This window comes from Tympanuchus pallidicinctus, unplaced genomic scaffold (assembly GCF_026119805.1).
Source record: "Tympanuchus pallidicinctus isolate F22 unplaced genomic scaffold, pur_lepc_1.0 scaffold6, whole genome shotgun sequence".
In the NCBI taxonomy this organism is placed as follows: domain Eukaryota; kingdom Metazoa; phylum Chordata; class Aves; order Galliformes; family Phasianidae; genus Tympanuchus; species Tympanuchus pallidicinctus.
The window spans coordinates 19,440,435-19,456,691 of NW_026294780.1; the positions used below are offsets into that span (position 1 = coordinate 19,440,435).

General features: G+C 36.7%; 1 protein-coding gene across 9 annotated transcripts in view; it reads left to right on the top strand.

Annotated features, from left to right (window-relative positions):
- The window catches only part of FGF14 (fibroblast growth factor 14), a 383,970-nt gene that overhangs the window by 226,859 nt on the left and 140,854 nt on the right, over positions 1 to 16,257 (top strand). The window contains exon 1 of one of the 9 annotated variants that reach the window (XM_052664479.1): positions 13,814 to 14,006. The exons of the other annotated variants lie outside the window; for them this stretch is intronic. Within the exon in view, the coding sequence (XP_052520439.1) occupies positions 13,814 to 14,006 (193 nt within the window). Of the gene's footprint in view, positions 1 to 13,813; positions 14,007 to 16,257 lie in introns of those variants that run through there. 9 annotated transcript variants of the gene reach the window in all.

Genomic DNA, 16,257 nt, shown 5'->3' on the forward strand with positions numbered 1-16,257 from the left:
CTTTGATCTTATTATGTGCAGCATAAGGGTGTGTTTAAGCATTACTGTTGTTCTTTGTGCCACCAGTTGGTTGATCAACTTCCCAGTGAAATTACCTTGTGATTTTTTGTAGTTGTTGGTTTGTTTGTTTTCTGATTTGTCACAAACTAGCTACTACTTTCAATTGCAAATTAACCGCTTATGGCAGCATTACAAATGAGATGGGTTGTTCCGACTCTTTATGCTCTAGGCTTGAAAAAAGTACGTCCTGATATCCTTTTTAAACTCATAAAATATTTTAATATTTTTTAAGCCTTTTTTTTATTGTTTTTAATCTTTTATTTGACATGCAGTCAGGATAAGCAAGAGATGTAAGCAAGGAAATTACCTATAATTGATTATAATAAAGAGCACGACAAGAATAAAATGTATCTTGTTTCTTCAGATTTCTGTTCTTTTCCAATGCTAAGATTATCAATTACTACTATATGAAAAGAGCATATAGACACCAGTGAGATTATACCCCTTTTTATACAAGAGAGCATGAATTTTTACTATGCATCAGAATTGTTTATACACTCTCGTGCTGGCAACAGCACTAATTTCCTTCCACTGCTACATATTATGTGAGGAAGCCATTGCTGGTACAGATGGGTGATGAAATCAGAAACAGTGAAAGTGTGGAGACAATTGATTGTCTTGGAGAAAGAGAGAGAATATTTAGATTGTGCTTGGGTTCATCTGGAACAGCACTTTAGATTGCATTTTAATTCAAATGATATTAAAATTCATTTTCCTATGTACCAAAAGGTACTGCTGAAATGAAGGAATCAAGTTGTCTTATTTCTCAAGAAAATATGTTTCATTTTACAATAAAACTACATCAAATATTTTTTTAATTAATAATTCACTTACCTCAGTGAACATAATTAGCATTTGACACATATAAAAGGCCAATGAATTATATAGTATTTTAACACAAATATTCACCTCAGCTAAGCTATACATTCTAAAATGAAATATTCTTTTACAACCAAACTATTTGAATGAGTTGGATGTTTGTCTTCCTTCTTAAAAAATGTTTTGCAATTTAGGAGTGGTTTACAGCAAAGATCTTCATACTTCCATCTAACGCCCTTCCACAACTACTACCCAAAAAACTCACCACTGTTAACAAAGTATTTTGCCACATATCTGCAAAGAAACAGTAGAAGAGAGAGCCAATTTTAAACATAAATAGAATTTATATGAATACTGCTATTATTTACTATTAGCTAGATAACAAAGCTCCTAATTTTTTTTTTTTTTTCAAAGATGAGCCAAAATGGGACCCCACTGTAGCGAAGTACATGCAGACTTGGTTACATGTCATATTAGAATAGTCATCTGAATGCAGTGACAAGAGTGGAAATCTTCAGATATGTTCAAGCGTCACTGAATAACCAGGAAAATAATCACAGCTGTAATGCAAGATTACGAACATTTCTGCAGATACAACTGAAAGCTGAAAATGCTTCATAAGTTATGTTTCAATGCCTACATACTAAAGCTTCCTTACATAATCTTTTAAACAGAACTCATGTTGGCTTTTGTGAATAAATTTAAATGGCCTAAAGCTTTCTGATAAATATGAACATTATAAGCACAAAAAAAAAAAAAAAAAAAAAAAAAAAAAAAAAAAAAAAAAAAAAATTTGGGGCATTTCAGCTGAACCTGGAATTCTCAATTCAAACAAGATTTATGAAGTACTAACAGTTAATAACTTTTTAAATACTTTTAAAGTACATTTTTAAATTTCCTTTTTCAAAAGTTTATCTGTTTTGTATCGGTTTAAACTCCTGTAGGAACTTAAACATTCTAGTACATTTTTGACATTAGAGTGGAATGTAAATCCTGTGATTATCTTTAGAAAAGCAGAAGAAAAGTGATGTCTTGCATATAGGAACTCACTCAAAATCTATGTTGACCAAATACCCCAATATATAGGGTGTGCAATACCACTGTGAAGGTCTTTGTTAATTCAAATTCTGCAGTAATTACTGATAACCTTATATTTCCATGAAAGGATTTTCTCATCAAGTCCACTAATATCTCAGTCCTAGTTTTTGTTTGAATCAGATCAAAGAGGCACAGAGCAAGGCTGTGGAGCATGTCTTTTATTAGAAATGATATAATTTCTTCTTTTTTATTCTTGAAGTTGTGATTGAGATCATTCAAGGCTTTCTGCTAGCTCTAATTTTATTATGATTGAGATTTCCATTACAATAAGATCAAATCTGCTGATTGGTGACAGTGTTAATAGCCTTAGAAAATAGATTGTTATGATTTTGCTGACATACTTTTCCACACATGCTTTTTTCCATGCCTGCTGCCATTTATGTTGGAAAAAAATAAAAAGTTTATTTTCAGTCAGCAGAAGAGGTTTTTTTTGTGTGTTTTTTTTGTTTGTTTGTTTTGTGAATATTTCGGATGAAGAAAGCAAATCTCCTGTTTTGACTAGATTTGTTTGGATTATTAAATTGATCCCTAGTCAATTTGAAGAATATCCCCAGTTATTGTTCAGTCTGTTTCATGTTTGTGTATTCTATTTTAATATGCATACAATGTACTTGTAATTCCTTTGCCCTTGTAGCAAAAAAAATACTAAAAGTTTTCAAAAATAGATTTAATCTTATGTCAAACCATCTTGTAGCTATCTTTCCCCCTTCCATCTGCTCTTGACAAGCTATGAAGCTGTTCAAGAGTATGCTCTTATATTTCTGTTGGAAAATCATATGCTCCTATGCATTGTATGAATAAATACACAACTTTTTAAAACATACTTGTTAAAGAAATTATTTTTAAGTAAAACTTTGTCCCGTAATAGTCTTTGGGAAATAAATATAGTTTTTTGGATTTTGAGAGCTAAGTTGTTAAATATGAATGTGCTGACAGTCATATTTAAGTCTATGTAGACCACTTGTAGATTAATTTCCTATAGACTGAAAGGTTGAATCTTATGTTTCATAAATCAAGGATATCAGAATCTTTTCCATGCATTTTTAATTAAAAAAAAAATAATAATCCTCTTATAAAGCAGAAGCAGAGTAGAGTTTTGGAATACAGAAATATCAAATTTAGAACTTTCTGTGTGTTGTTTCAAAACAGGTCTGCATGCACAGATTTTTCCTTTACACATTTTTTGTAAGAGGATGTCCAGAGATCCTTTTCAACTTAAACTATTCCACAATGAATAAAAACCAGTTTTCAGTAAATGTGTTTTCTGTACTTTTAATCCAGAAACCTGAAACCTTATTTTAATAAATAGAACTCCTGTAAATTTTTTTTAAACGTTCTTGCAAAATCTTACATAAAATAGATAGCAAAACCCATCATTATTTTAGATTACTGTACTTTTTCTTTGTATTCCCCTAAGCCTATAGCAGGGTTCAGTAGGCAAATTGTTTTAGATGTGGTACAGGTCTTGAAGTACTGAAGAAGCAGGTCTGCAAGATTCTGACATTTTTCAAAAGAAATTAGGTACAAGATTGATAGCATTTCCATGATGTACTGGAAGACATTGGTTTCATTCTTTTGGTTTTATTTTAGCTTTGTTTGTTTGTTTGTTTGTTTGTTTAATTAGGAGATTAAAAATAATAAGGATTGGTTTTTGTGGAAGTTAACCCGCCTGTGTCCTAGGCTTTAGCAATCAGGTTAAAAAATGAGAGTATAATCAAAACATTATTATTTTGTGTAATACAACATCAAACAAAATCATTAAAAAAACTTATTTATATAAAGTGTAATTACAGTCCAGTATAGTACCCTATATATCCAGATGTGTAAAACTACAGTGGTAAATAAATATATTTTCTTACAATGAGTGATGTGTAGGTCGTTTATGCTTGAGACTCTAAGGTCCAGAAATGATTGCTTTGTCTTTGAAGAGAGAATATTAGTTCAAGGAGCTATGGTTCACAGTAATTTGGCTGCTAGTATATTCCATTTATAATGAGTTCTGTTCTTCCTTATCAGGGTAGCATAGCCAGAACCACTCGCTTATTATTTACAGAGCACAGCTTTGAATAGCATGAAAAAGAGCTTCCACTCAAGCTGTTTCCTGGTACTAATTTAGATCTTCCTCCCTACATCTGCAGCTAAAGCAAGTTTCCATAGTGCAAAGGCCAGAAATAAATTAAAAATATTTAATACTTGGTGAGAAATTTAAATGTATTTTCACATATATATATATATATATATATATATATATATATATATATTCATTTTAAAAAAAAAGTGCTACATTTCCTAATCTGAGCAAAAAAGGCAAAAGTCACATACACTTGGAGACTTCTGCTAACGAAAGAGTCCAAGAGGCTTGAGATCAACAGTAGCAAGTGTGGCTTCAAGCTAAATGCATTGAGAAAAGCAAGCTATGGGAAAGGGCTGTGTTCTGCCTAACTGTGTTCAAGGCTAAGGGTATGTAAGGGCTGAGGGCAGTTTTATTAGATCTCTCAGTCTAATCCAATTATTCTGTTTTGATTTTATTCATCTGATGGGTTCTCATTCACTCCTAGTCAGTTAGTAAGAGGCTGTGAATCAGTCATCAACTCAGTGGATATTGAGGTTTTTTCAAGTATTGAAGTACTGCCAGCTAGAAGCAGTGTAACTCACACCAACACTTCTGAATCTTGCAGCTTTCTGGGAGGCAATTTCAAAATAGTCTTAGGCTGATCTGAGACTGTCCTACCTCTGAGAAATGCATGCCTACTTCCTTGCTTCATGTATAACTTTGCCAGCTTTGTATGTGGACAAGACTGCATGGTAAACTGTACCAATGCACAATCAAGCTGAAGAGTAACAAAAAAAAGAAAATGTTCAATCTGTGACTAACTTTTCACCTGAAAAAAAAAAGTGTAGATCTAGTAGACTTTCTGGGTGCCCTCTGTATACATATTGTCTGCAGATTATTAGGCCTTGAATAAAAATTTTCAGCTACATTAGCCAGATAATGAACATCATGCTATTAAGACACCATGTATCCTTAAGTGAAAAGTGCACTTGCATAATAGAGTTAGATTGGCATGAATTTTAGGGGGAGCTTAATAAGACACTTGAATATTGGGATTAAAAGGTGATCACTGTAACTTGTAGCTCTAGGAAGATAATTTTTATTATCTGAGATTAAGTCTAAATTAATTTTCCCAAGTGCTTGGATCTTCTTTCTGTCTAAGATGAATGGAAAGTCTCTTTCAACAAGCTAAGTTGATTAATAGCTAATCATTCTTCCACTCCATGCTTTGATGTTTCAGTTATCTCTTTTCTATCCTTAACCAATATCTATGCTTCAGCTTAACTTCTGCAAGCTTTGGAAGTTAGTATACTGCTTACGTTTTTTAACTTGTTGATTTTATAGATTTTTTTATGTAAAAATTTTATAAAAGCAATGCGAAATAGTAAGGCGTTTAGAAAGATTTGCAGAATCATTGTGATAACCATGAATTTGTTAAGAAGTGGAAAGAAATAATGTTAATTTTTCATATTGGAACACTTTCTAGGAATTGAAATGATCACAATGGGGGGTCAAAAATCCGATACATGTAAGTCCGTATTTTTTTTTTTTTAAGTTATCTTAAAATAACACTTTTCTTTCTTTCTTTCTTTCTTCCTTTCTTTCTTTCTTTCTTTCTTTCTTTCTTTCTTTCTTTCTTTCTTTCTTTCTTTCTTTCTTTCTTTCTTTCTTTCTTTCTTTCTTTCTTTCTTTCTTTCTTTCTTTCTTTCCTTCTTTCTTTCTTTCTTTCTTTCTTTCTTTCTTTCTTTCTTTCTTTCTTTCTTTCTTTCTTTCTTTCTTTCTTTCTTTCTTTCTTTCTTTCTTTCTTTCTTTCTTTCTTTCTTTCCTTCTTTCCTTCTTTCCTTCTTTCCTTCTTTCCTTCATTCTTTCTTTCCTTCTTTCCTTCTTTCCTTCATTCTTTCTTTCCTTCTTTCCTTCTTTCCTTCTTTCATTTTCTTTTCAAGAGAAGCAGAATTCTTCTGCTTCAAGAAGAAGCAGAATAATTTCTACTATGCAGATGTTGGTAAATATCTCAACCACACAATTTTAACCCAACTTTTAACTGGTACAAATAATTCTAGGTTCTTGCAGCAGTGCAAGTAGTAGAAGAAAAATATACCAGTTTGTTTTGCAAGTTATTCCCCAGTCAATATATCTGTAGATAACTAGTGTAACACTGTCCACTGCTGGCAAATCAAATAATTGCACTGAGCATTAGAGCAATTGGAATTGTTATTGGAATGTTTTGCTGAGTTAACAATCTTGATTGTAAAATACTTAATAGTTTAGGTTTCTAGGTCAATGTAGGATTATCGGGTCACTGTGTTAGAGTATTCATGCTATTGCTGCTAATAATAAAGGCTATGATATTTGAGCAAAATAGAATAGCTTAGAATTATCCTGGTATTTTTGTAGAAGATAATATTTTGTTTTGTTTTTCTTTCTTTTTTTTTTTTTTTTTTTTTTTTTTTTTCCTTAATAGTGTTAAGCACGTGCAAAGAAAATCCTTCTGTTAAAGAAAATATTGCAGAACAAAAGGAATGTTAATTGGAAACAAGCAATAGCATCTAGTTATGCTAATAAAAATGGCATTATAATGTCAGATATTTCTGAATATCTAAATCTCCTTTAAAAAAGAGACATTTGTATTTGTCATTTATTTATTCAATAGAAAATGCACCGAACTTGTTTGTTTAGAAAGAAGGAAACAGAGCATGCAGCTTTTTCTGAAAAAAAATTAGTTGCGCCTGAACCCCTAATATGAACAGATCTCAGAGGAGAACAAAGTTTACCCTATAAATTTACCAAGATTGCAGTATATTTACTTATTCTCCATTCAGAGACTTACCTTGTCCTGGTCAACAGTACCCAAAGATATACTTTATTACTCTGCCTCTAGAACAAGAATATAATAGGATTTTAGGGATTATTTTTCCTTGTCTGTGTCTCCAAAATAATATCAAATGCCTTACAAAATTTGAAAATTAATAGCAGATGAATTATAAACAAAGACAGTTGTTATTTTAACATATTAATTTCAGTGTCAATTAGAAAAGACTTTAAAAAAACAGTGTCTGGAATTTATATATATGCATATGGTTTCCTACTAACTGAAGTCAGAAGATGTTAAGTTCAATGTCTAAGCTAGAATTTATATATTGTATAATGAGTGGGCAGATTCTTTGCTTTAGAATGGTACTCAGAAAAGGCAGGTGAATGAAGTATTCCCATACCAAGCATCCAAAATTCTCTTAAACAGAAAAATCTTTTAATGTTAGTGAAATTTTACATATTCATATATTTTCTACTTGTATATTTTGGGTGTTATTTGTATTCAGTGGTATCATTTATTCCACAAATAAAAAGACTAAAATACCTGACTCTCTCCTATCTAGATGTTGGCTGGAATATAAGTATGTAATTAACTAGTAAATATTGTGACATAATGTCAAATGAAACATATGAAACAAATCATCCAATGAGTATATCCATGTTTGTATTCCTAAAGCACTGTTATCCAGATAGTTGAGATTTTTTTCCTCTCTAGCTGGAAATTTTTGTATGATGGCTACTTTTCTGGAGGCCATAAATTATTTTAAAATCATCAAAAATCCAGGTGTGTGAAGGACCATATTTGTTCTGATTGAATTCAAGAGACTGAATTTTTTCATTGCAATCTTCTTAATTTTTTTTCTGTTTTAAGAGCAGAAATCCTTCAAAGGAAGGTATTAAGTCAAGCAAGTATAATTTGTATTGTCATGCTCTCTCAAGTTTATTGACTCTAGAGGATGATCACTGTAGGCTTAGGACTGGATCTCTGTTCTCAGGAATAGGGTTTCTGTCATTTTTGTACAAAAAAATAGAGTAGACTCATACTGTAGTGACTTTCATTTCCTTGAAAAAAAATGATGGCAATGTCTGCTATTTATTTCCAAACTCAAGCAGAAGAAAACACAGTCCTGTTGTAACTTGATAAGCAAATGCAACAGATGTTGATTTACAATGACAAATTACCACAGAAACTCTTCACTGCTAATACTTAACACTGCTCTACACATCTGTGAGTAGAGATGGATGTTATTTTTTTTTTTCTTTAATGTCAGTTGTTATGTTTTGTCACTGGGGCATTGTCTAAAGGACACTGGTGGCAAATTTTTGGTTTTCGCTATAGCAGAAGTAAAATAAAAGACAGTGCATTTCTCATGTTAGTACTTAAAAATCTCTCTTCAAGGAGTCTATTTACTATGGAAAGTTAAAATCCTGTGTATCATTAGTACTGCAGAAACAATGGTGCATTTCATGTTTAATTACATCTATGGATTATGGATTTGTCCCTTAAAGTGATCATGGCTTTTATTTTTTTCCATTGTTGAATATTGTTTAAGAGACATTTGTTGGAGATAGGTTTTGGGCCCCAATCCTGCAGGGCTTCTTATGATCTGTGTGCTGTTAAGAGTATCCTGTCAATCCAGGTGTTATCTTTTATTCACCTAATCTCAGAAGAAGAGGTATTAGAACTAGCAGATAGATGATAGAATGAAAACTGGGAACACACATTAATGATGTCACTGGAGAAGCATTGAAAGTTAGGAGCTATAGTCCTATATCTTATCTTGCTGAATAATTGCAAAAACAGTTTGAGAATCTCTTCTCACTATTCTCTGTAGAAGAATAAATTGTTAGGCAGGGGAAATGAAAGTGAAACTTTAAACAATTAAAACAGGTATTTTTTCTTGACACAGCACTATTTCTTAGACTCATCACTACAATATAATCAGTGCTAAATTGAACAGGAAGAGGAAAGTAAAGTCACAAAAGTAAAAGCGAGACTAACCAATTTAAAATCTATGTTATATCTAAAGAATAAGCCATTAAGTAAATTCTTTGCTCTCTTGTGGATCATCCATTAAATATTTTATTCTGTTCCTTAAATTAACCTATATCTTTACTAGCATAGATATGTTTTACTCCGTTGAGTTGCAGACATGTCACAGGCCATGTTTGGAAGAAAATGATTGATGTAAAAAAAAAATGTTGCATTAGCTAAACAACTGGCACTGAGCTGGTATAGTGACTTAAATGTTATGCATGTTGATGTTTAGTTTCCCATACTTCTCTGCATAATCAGTAATCTAATGTATGACTTTATTACATGGTGTGTTAATTTATTCTTGCACATATATTATTTATGCATTAAGAGTTCTCCAAAGAACTTAGATACATACCACCAAATAAGTACAGAACCTGTGAAGAAACTGTATAAAATATGTGATGTCCTGTAAACAAAAAAATATAATATATATATGTACATATATAAAACCTAGAACTTCCTAAATAATCAGTAAATTTTAGCAGATTTGAATTTTGCTTCTTGAGAACATTGTAAATCTAGAGACTGAAAAGTAAGTGCTTTTGACACAGCAGTGTAAAAGTACAGATGCCCAAATTCTGAACCATATTAGCATATTTAATAAACTTCATTCTTAGTGCTCTTCAAAATCTAGCATCAAGTGTTTGAGGCATTCAGGATTTTGAGTGGCAGCAGTTCAGACAGGTTAATAGTAGTTTACAAGGAGAATAATAGACAAATTAACATGTGCAAAACAGATAAAAAATTGAATTAATTCAAACCATTTAAAGCTCATTGCATAATAATATTCAGCTTATTATAAGCATGGAATGCACTTTAACTTTCTGAAAAAACATTTATTACCATAATTTGTGACTTCATATGTACATACTAGTCATGGTCACAAAAAAAGAAGACTTTTTACGTCAACAGATATTTTTTAGATTATATATTTTTAAAAGTGAAACATCTACCAGCCTACAGAGTAAGCCTTTGGCCCTATTTCTTCTATCTTGTTCAAGTCATGAAGTTGTATATCTTCTAGCTTTGTGCTCCAAGAATATTAAATTAAAAAATTAAAATTTACTATTGCTTTCAAAAATCCAGCCTCCTCCATTTGTAAACACATTGCATACCTGAGGCAGATTGCAAGTGTAGCACAGAATTTCTTAAAAAAAAATAATAAAAAAAAAAATTGTTTTTCCAGCGATACAAAACGATCTTCACCTCGTTAGAGTCTTGAAGAACTTTGAGGTTTACAGTATTCAACAAATTCCTTCTAGAATATAAAATAAGATGAATTTGCATTATCATACTCCAGAGAAGTTAGCCAGACAGGAAAGCTGTGTAAACTTCTATTAAGCAATTACAATAAAAACTAGTTATCATGAAACAAGGATATGTTAAACAGCAATGAAAATGGCATTTTACACTTACACGGCTCTCAGAGACATCATGGTAATTTTTTTAAGGTTTGATTTGTTGTTTTTTTTTTTGTTTGTTTGTTTTGATATAAGTAATGGTTTCAGGTTATCTGGGTGGAAAATATACGTAGGGGGAAACATACCACCAGTAATACCTTTTTTGTTTATACTGATTTAAGAAAGGAAGAACAGTCTTCATGATTTTAAATAATAAGGATGACAATTTTGATTCTAAAAATTTTGCAGTCCAAAGATCTAGGCTAGGCTAGGATATAAAGCATAGAACCTTATTTTTAAAAATGGAAACCCCTATGCAAACCTATGTATACCTACACATTTTAATGTAGCAAAAGTTATAACTAAGATATTTGTATTTTTCCTAATGCATAATCTTAATGTATTTGCTAGTCTTTATGATAGTAGCTGTATTCTTATTTCCACAAGCCATTTGTTAGTCAGAACTTTACTCGGACTAAATTGCACACATTTTATCACAAGTTAAGACAGCAGATGGCTCTCTTGAGTTTTCTTTGCAAAACCTCATGCTGTAAACAACTGCTCTGCATTTTTGAGATGCAAGTATAAAGCTGTTGTTTTTGATCTCTGCAGTAAGAAACGCAATTTGTCCTGTCTTTTTTGCCTCATCTTCACCTTCGTTCTTCCCTTTGGCTATCACTCTGATCATTATAGTATTGAAAAATGTTAGGGCTTTTTGGCAAAAGTCCAGTATTTGAAGGAAACCGTGGAAATAGAGTAGTAGATAACATAGACAGAATCGTTGGATAGCACAGGGGAGTTCTTAAAGCAAAGGGAACACGAAACTCATTTTATGGAGAGAGTCTCACAAAGAAAACCGTCAGGCTGTTTGTACGCCATTCTTAAAAATTCAAGATAATGGAGTGTTTGGCTTTGTTTCACCCTGCTTCTTGTTATTAACTCCTTTGTTTGGATCCAGGAGCCAGGTCGAGAAGGGCATTCCGAACAGTGTGTGTCCCCACACCTCCTCTATTGGTGGCGGGGGGTGACGCTCCTGGGACACCTGCGTTCAGTCTTACTGCCGCTGTCCTTGGTTCTGAAGCAGATCTGAGCAGGGAGCGGGAGGCCGGGACTGGGCTGGTGGGCGCTCCACCGAGAAGGCGCATGGAAAAAGGCAAAGAGAGGACCTAAAGAACACAGCACTATGTCTTCTCTGCTTGCCACGATGTACTGCAAAACAATCTCAGTGAAATTTAAATTTGGAAAGAAACTAAACAAGCATCAAAAATCTAAAAAACAGCCCTCTCTCTAATTGCATTAGTTAAGGTAATTGTAGCAGTTGTAAGGAAATTGCTGCTGTGTAAAAAATGCCAGACAGAAAATCCAGTGCGAGTGTTTTAGCTGAATCTCTTTAGAGACACTTTCAAATAGAATTAAAACGTATTATCCAGATCCGATTGTGCATATTCTGCTCCTAGTTGGTCTAGAATTAATACAAAATCCTTGTATATGGGAGTTCCTTCCATACACTTCTGCTCTTTGTATAAAAATAGCTCTTTGTAGATTAAAGGATTTAGGGAAATAATGGTCAATACCAGAGATGCTGAGGCTTCTATGAAAAAACAAGAACCTAATATTACCAACAGGTCCCATATTGAAAAGTTGGGAATTTTTCTAGGTGTGTATTATTCTGGATGGATATTTATGCTTAGGGAGGATCTGCTGTTATTTAGGTTCCTTGTCTGATTCGTTTGGCTCCCAGTATTTTATTTTTATTTTTTTAAAGAAACTCTAAAAATTAGAGAACTTTAAAAAGAGTACACATATCTATACCTATCTATCTCTATATATACATGTTATGTATATTTATTTTGTGATATTTCCAATACCACAAAAAAAAAAAAAAAAAAAAAAAAAATCCTTTCCCTACAGAATAACTTTACCTTATTTCTATGTAGCTACTGGCTTCCTTTTTCTATTTGCCTCTGGTTAGTCACAACTTAGGAAGTTTCACCATTAGAATGGTAGAAAGTGTGAAAAACATTGAATCCTTATTTGAAATGAGAAATCAAAGAAAATAGATGAGTTGTTGCATTTTAGATAGTATTTATTATGTGTAGCATATTGTGAACTCCTTGGGGCAGAGACTCATTAGACTTTCTGTGTTTAGCAAGTTTAACTACAAAAAGCATTTAGAAAGAATTTTACACAGTGCTGGTGATGCAGTGGTTGTGTCTGCTTGTGGATGATGTCTTGGGAAACTCCTCCAGCATTTCTGAAACCTTGGAAAAGAGTTTATGTTCTGAGTTAGAAGTCTGTTTGTGATCTCCTTTCTCAGACAACAGGCACATGCTGGTTTCAGTGAAAGGTCCTCAGCGCTGCCTAGGTGTACCTCACCACCCCAAATCTTTCCCATGAGGCAGAACCCCCTGGACCGTTGGATTGGTCCCGGTGCGGTGCGAGAAGGGGCCCGCGTGGGCCGGGACTGCGGTCCGCCCCCTTCGATAACCGCTACCCCCATTTCTCAGCCTTGGGATCTGAGTTTCTCGCGTAGCGCTGCGCAACAGCCCCGCTGGCGGCCTGAGACACGGCGAGCGAGAGGGCGGCAGATCCGTGCAGCCCCCGCAGCGGCTCGGAGGAGCAGGGTGAGGTGTACGTGGTGGCAGGGAGTCGGTGAGAGGGCGTGCCAAGGTGCCTGCATGTGAGGAGGGTGCCTCTGTGTGCAGGGCCACGTGTGCCTCCGGCAGCGCCCGGCGCTGTCCTCCTCTGCCTGCGGGAAGCCCTGCACGGGGCGACCCGGAAAGCTGAGGAAGAGAGGTGGTTGCTGGCGGAGGATCCGCTGGGACCTCGCCGTATGGCACCAGAAATCGGCATCAGAGGCACCCCCGCCCCTCTTCCTTTATTCTACCGTTCCTCCTCCACCCCCTTTCCCTCGCCGCCCCTCAGCTCGGGAGGACAAAAAAGCTCCAGCGGTGCGCGTGTGTGTGCGTGTGCGCGTGTAGGGAGGCTGGAGCGGGGTGGGACTGAAGAGCTGTGATTACAGCTCTCCCAGGAGAAGGAGATTGCTCTCTCCAGATGCTGATTTCCGAAGCACTTGGCAATCATCAGGCAGGAGCCTGGAAGAGGCGGCGGTAGCCGCCCCAGCCGCGCCGATGGCAGCGGCGGGCGAGCGGGCGGTGGCAGCGCGGGGCTGAGGGGCAGCCAGGGGAGGCGAAGCCGCCGGCCCGACCGGGCGCCGCTCAGCGCGGCTCTGCCCCGAGCACGCCTTGCTCCGCTTCGCGTCGCTCCGCCCGCAGCCGCCGCCCGAGCGGGCGCCCGGCGCCGGGGCAGGGCGGGAGGGGCGGCGGGGCACCCATGCGGTGACCCGCGGCGGGAGCAGCTCCCGAGGGCCGCAGGGCGGGGGGGAACCGCCGCAGCCGCGCCTCGCCCCGGAGGAGGCTCCCTCGCCCTCTCGCCCGCGCCCTCGGGGATGGGGCCCCTCCGGGGCTGAGCGCCCCGCCGCCCGCACCCTGCCCATCGCGGCGCCGGCCGGCGTGGGCGAGCCGGCGAACAGTCATGGCAGCGGCCATAGCCAGCGGCTTGATCCGCCAGAAGCGGCAGGCGAGGGAGCAGCACTGGGACCGGCCCTCGGCCAGCAGGAGGCGAAACAGCCCCAGCAAGAACCGCGGGCTCTGCAACGGTAACCTGGTGGATATTTTCTCCAAGGTCCGCATCTTCGGGCTCAAGAAGCGGCGGTTGCGGCGCCAAGGTGCGTGCCTGTGGCCGAACCCACCCGGGGGGCGGGCGGGAGCGGGCAACCTGTGGCCACCAACTTCCGAGCAGGGCGAGCCGCTGGCGCCCCGCTCAGCCCCTCCCGGGGTTCGCGTTGTGGCTGGGGGAGTCAGGGCTCGGGCACTTCCCATAGCGAGGTGAGAGATGTAAGCGAGTCATACTTGATCGCACTTCTATCACCACTTCTCCCCCCCACACTTTTTTTTTTTCTTCCCCTTTTCTTTCTTTTGGTGTGTTTTTGAGGCTGCATAGTAGGCAGCACGGAAAGCTTTCCAAACGTCCGGTGTCTGGGATGGCAACCTGCCGGAGCCGTGCTAATGAGTCCCCATTGATAAGCTGCCTACTTGGTTTTTCTGCGCAGTCTTCAGCCGTGCTACCCAGTGCCCGCTCCATGTTGCCCTAAGCAGCAAGAAACAGTAACTTCTGAACTGCCAAAGCAAGAAATATGTCATAGTTGGCAGCTTTGGGAGCCCATGCTTGCATCCCTTTCTATGTGTCTGCCTTCCAACTGCTCTTCCCCAGTTAAGGCCTATCAATATAGACAAGGAAGTCTGGCAAACAGTTTTTCTCCCACACGGATCACAAGTAGTCAAGAAGTCCAAGATGTCTAAAACTGGTACCATGTGGTTTGCGTTTTGGCAGTACATTGTATCAGGACCCTAGAAATAAAAGGACTTAAGTGAGGACTTGACTACTTCCCCAGTTGTTCTTATTTTGTGATATTCAACAGTGTTCAGAACTGGTGATGACTTATTTTGTACTTGTCCTGGGGAAACAAGTAGCTTTAAAACAAAATAATTGTGTCAAAAAGAGTGAAAATCTTAGATATAACTCAAAACAGGGATAATGCAGTCAGCGGTCACATAGAAGCTATCCTCTTACTAACATTAGAGAATGCCACCATGTGTTGTAGATTGGTATGTATAGTATAATAATACTAAATCACCTCTGTAAGTTGGGTTGGAAGATAATTCTAAGAAGCACAGTTAATGATCTGCTCTGATTGATGCCTCCTGTGCTTTTTTTTTCTTTTTTTTCTTTTTTTTTTCCCCATGCTTCGTATTTGAAATATCAAACATTTATACAATTAATCCATTTTTTTTAACATGGCTTTATTACTTAGGAACTATTCCTCATAACTTCTATTAAATTCTAATCTTGCCTCTTTTAGATAGAGCAGTGGTACAGGGATGATGAGTTATCACCATCCCTGCATATCAGTGGCAAAATCTATGCAGGTTTATTTTTAGGCAGTCGGCATATGAGCTTAATGATAAGACTAAAGTATTTGGTTTATAATATTGAATTCATTCATGTATGTAATATTTGTTTATGAAAATAAGTTTAGAAAGAGATATTCTTAACTGAACAATTGTTCTGGACCACCTGTTCAGTCTTATTTGGTGGAAAACTGTGTTTGACTGTGCTGTTGTTTGAGGAGATGCACTCCTCACAGTACTGAAATGACAAAAATTTTCTTAGGTAGGGTAGAGCTTACAATGGACTTTGAAACACATTTTTTTTTTCATTTCTTTCTTTCCCATAAGGCACTTACATAAGAGAATTGGATTAGTATGCATCTTATCTGTAACCCATACCACTGATACAGATGATTTGAAAATGGATTATCACAACCAGGAGTATACAATTGTAAAGCCTGTAGTACGAAATCTGTGAGTTTATTTCCTCTAAGAATCACTCAGATGGAGACACAATCATGTTTGTTCATCTTTTTTTTGCTCAAGTCTTGGAATTAGTGCTCATCATAGTAGTCCTGCTGAGAGAATGCTATCACACTTTTGACTTCATATGTTCATCACACATAGTGTGATATTTGGGGTACCTGTGGTTTCAGAGACGTGTTATTTGGGAGGGAAGCTGTAGAAACAAACAGAAGTCAATTGCTTTAAATGCTTTCCAGTACTTGTTAGCTTATCTCAATAAATGATTGTTGAATTCTTCACTGAAATTTACTGTCAAACCCATCCGAACAAGTCTTTGCTAAGCAAAACAGGATGCATTTCCAAACATCTGTTGTCAGAAAGGCACAATGGAATTTTGACAAATAGACCTTATGTGGATGATATACAAGGTGACATGATAGCATTGTGGAAAATGAGCTAACCGAGATGTGACAAGCAGTCCGTAGCTTTTTCACGTTATTCAGTGGAAGTACAGAAGAACATATGAAGTATTTGTTACATATACCAGCAAAAGCTAGGTTCACA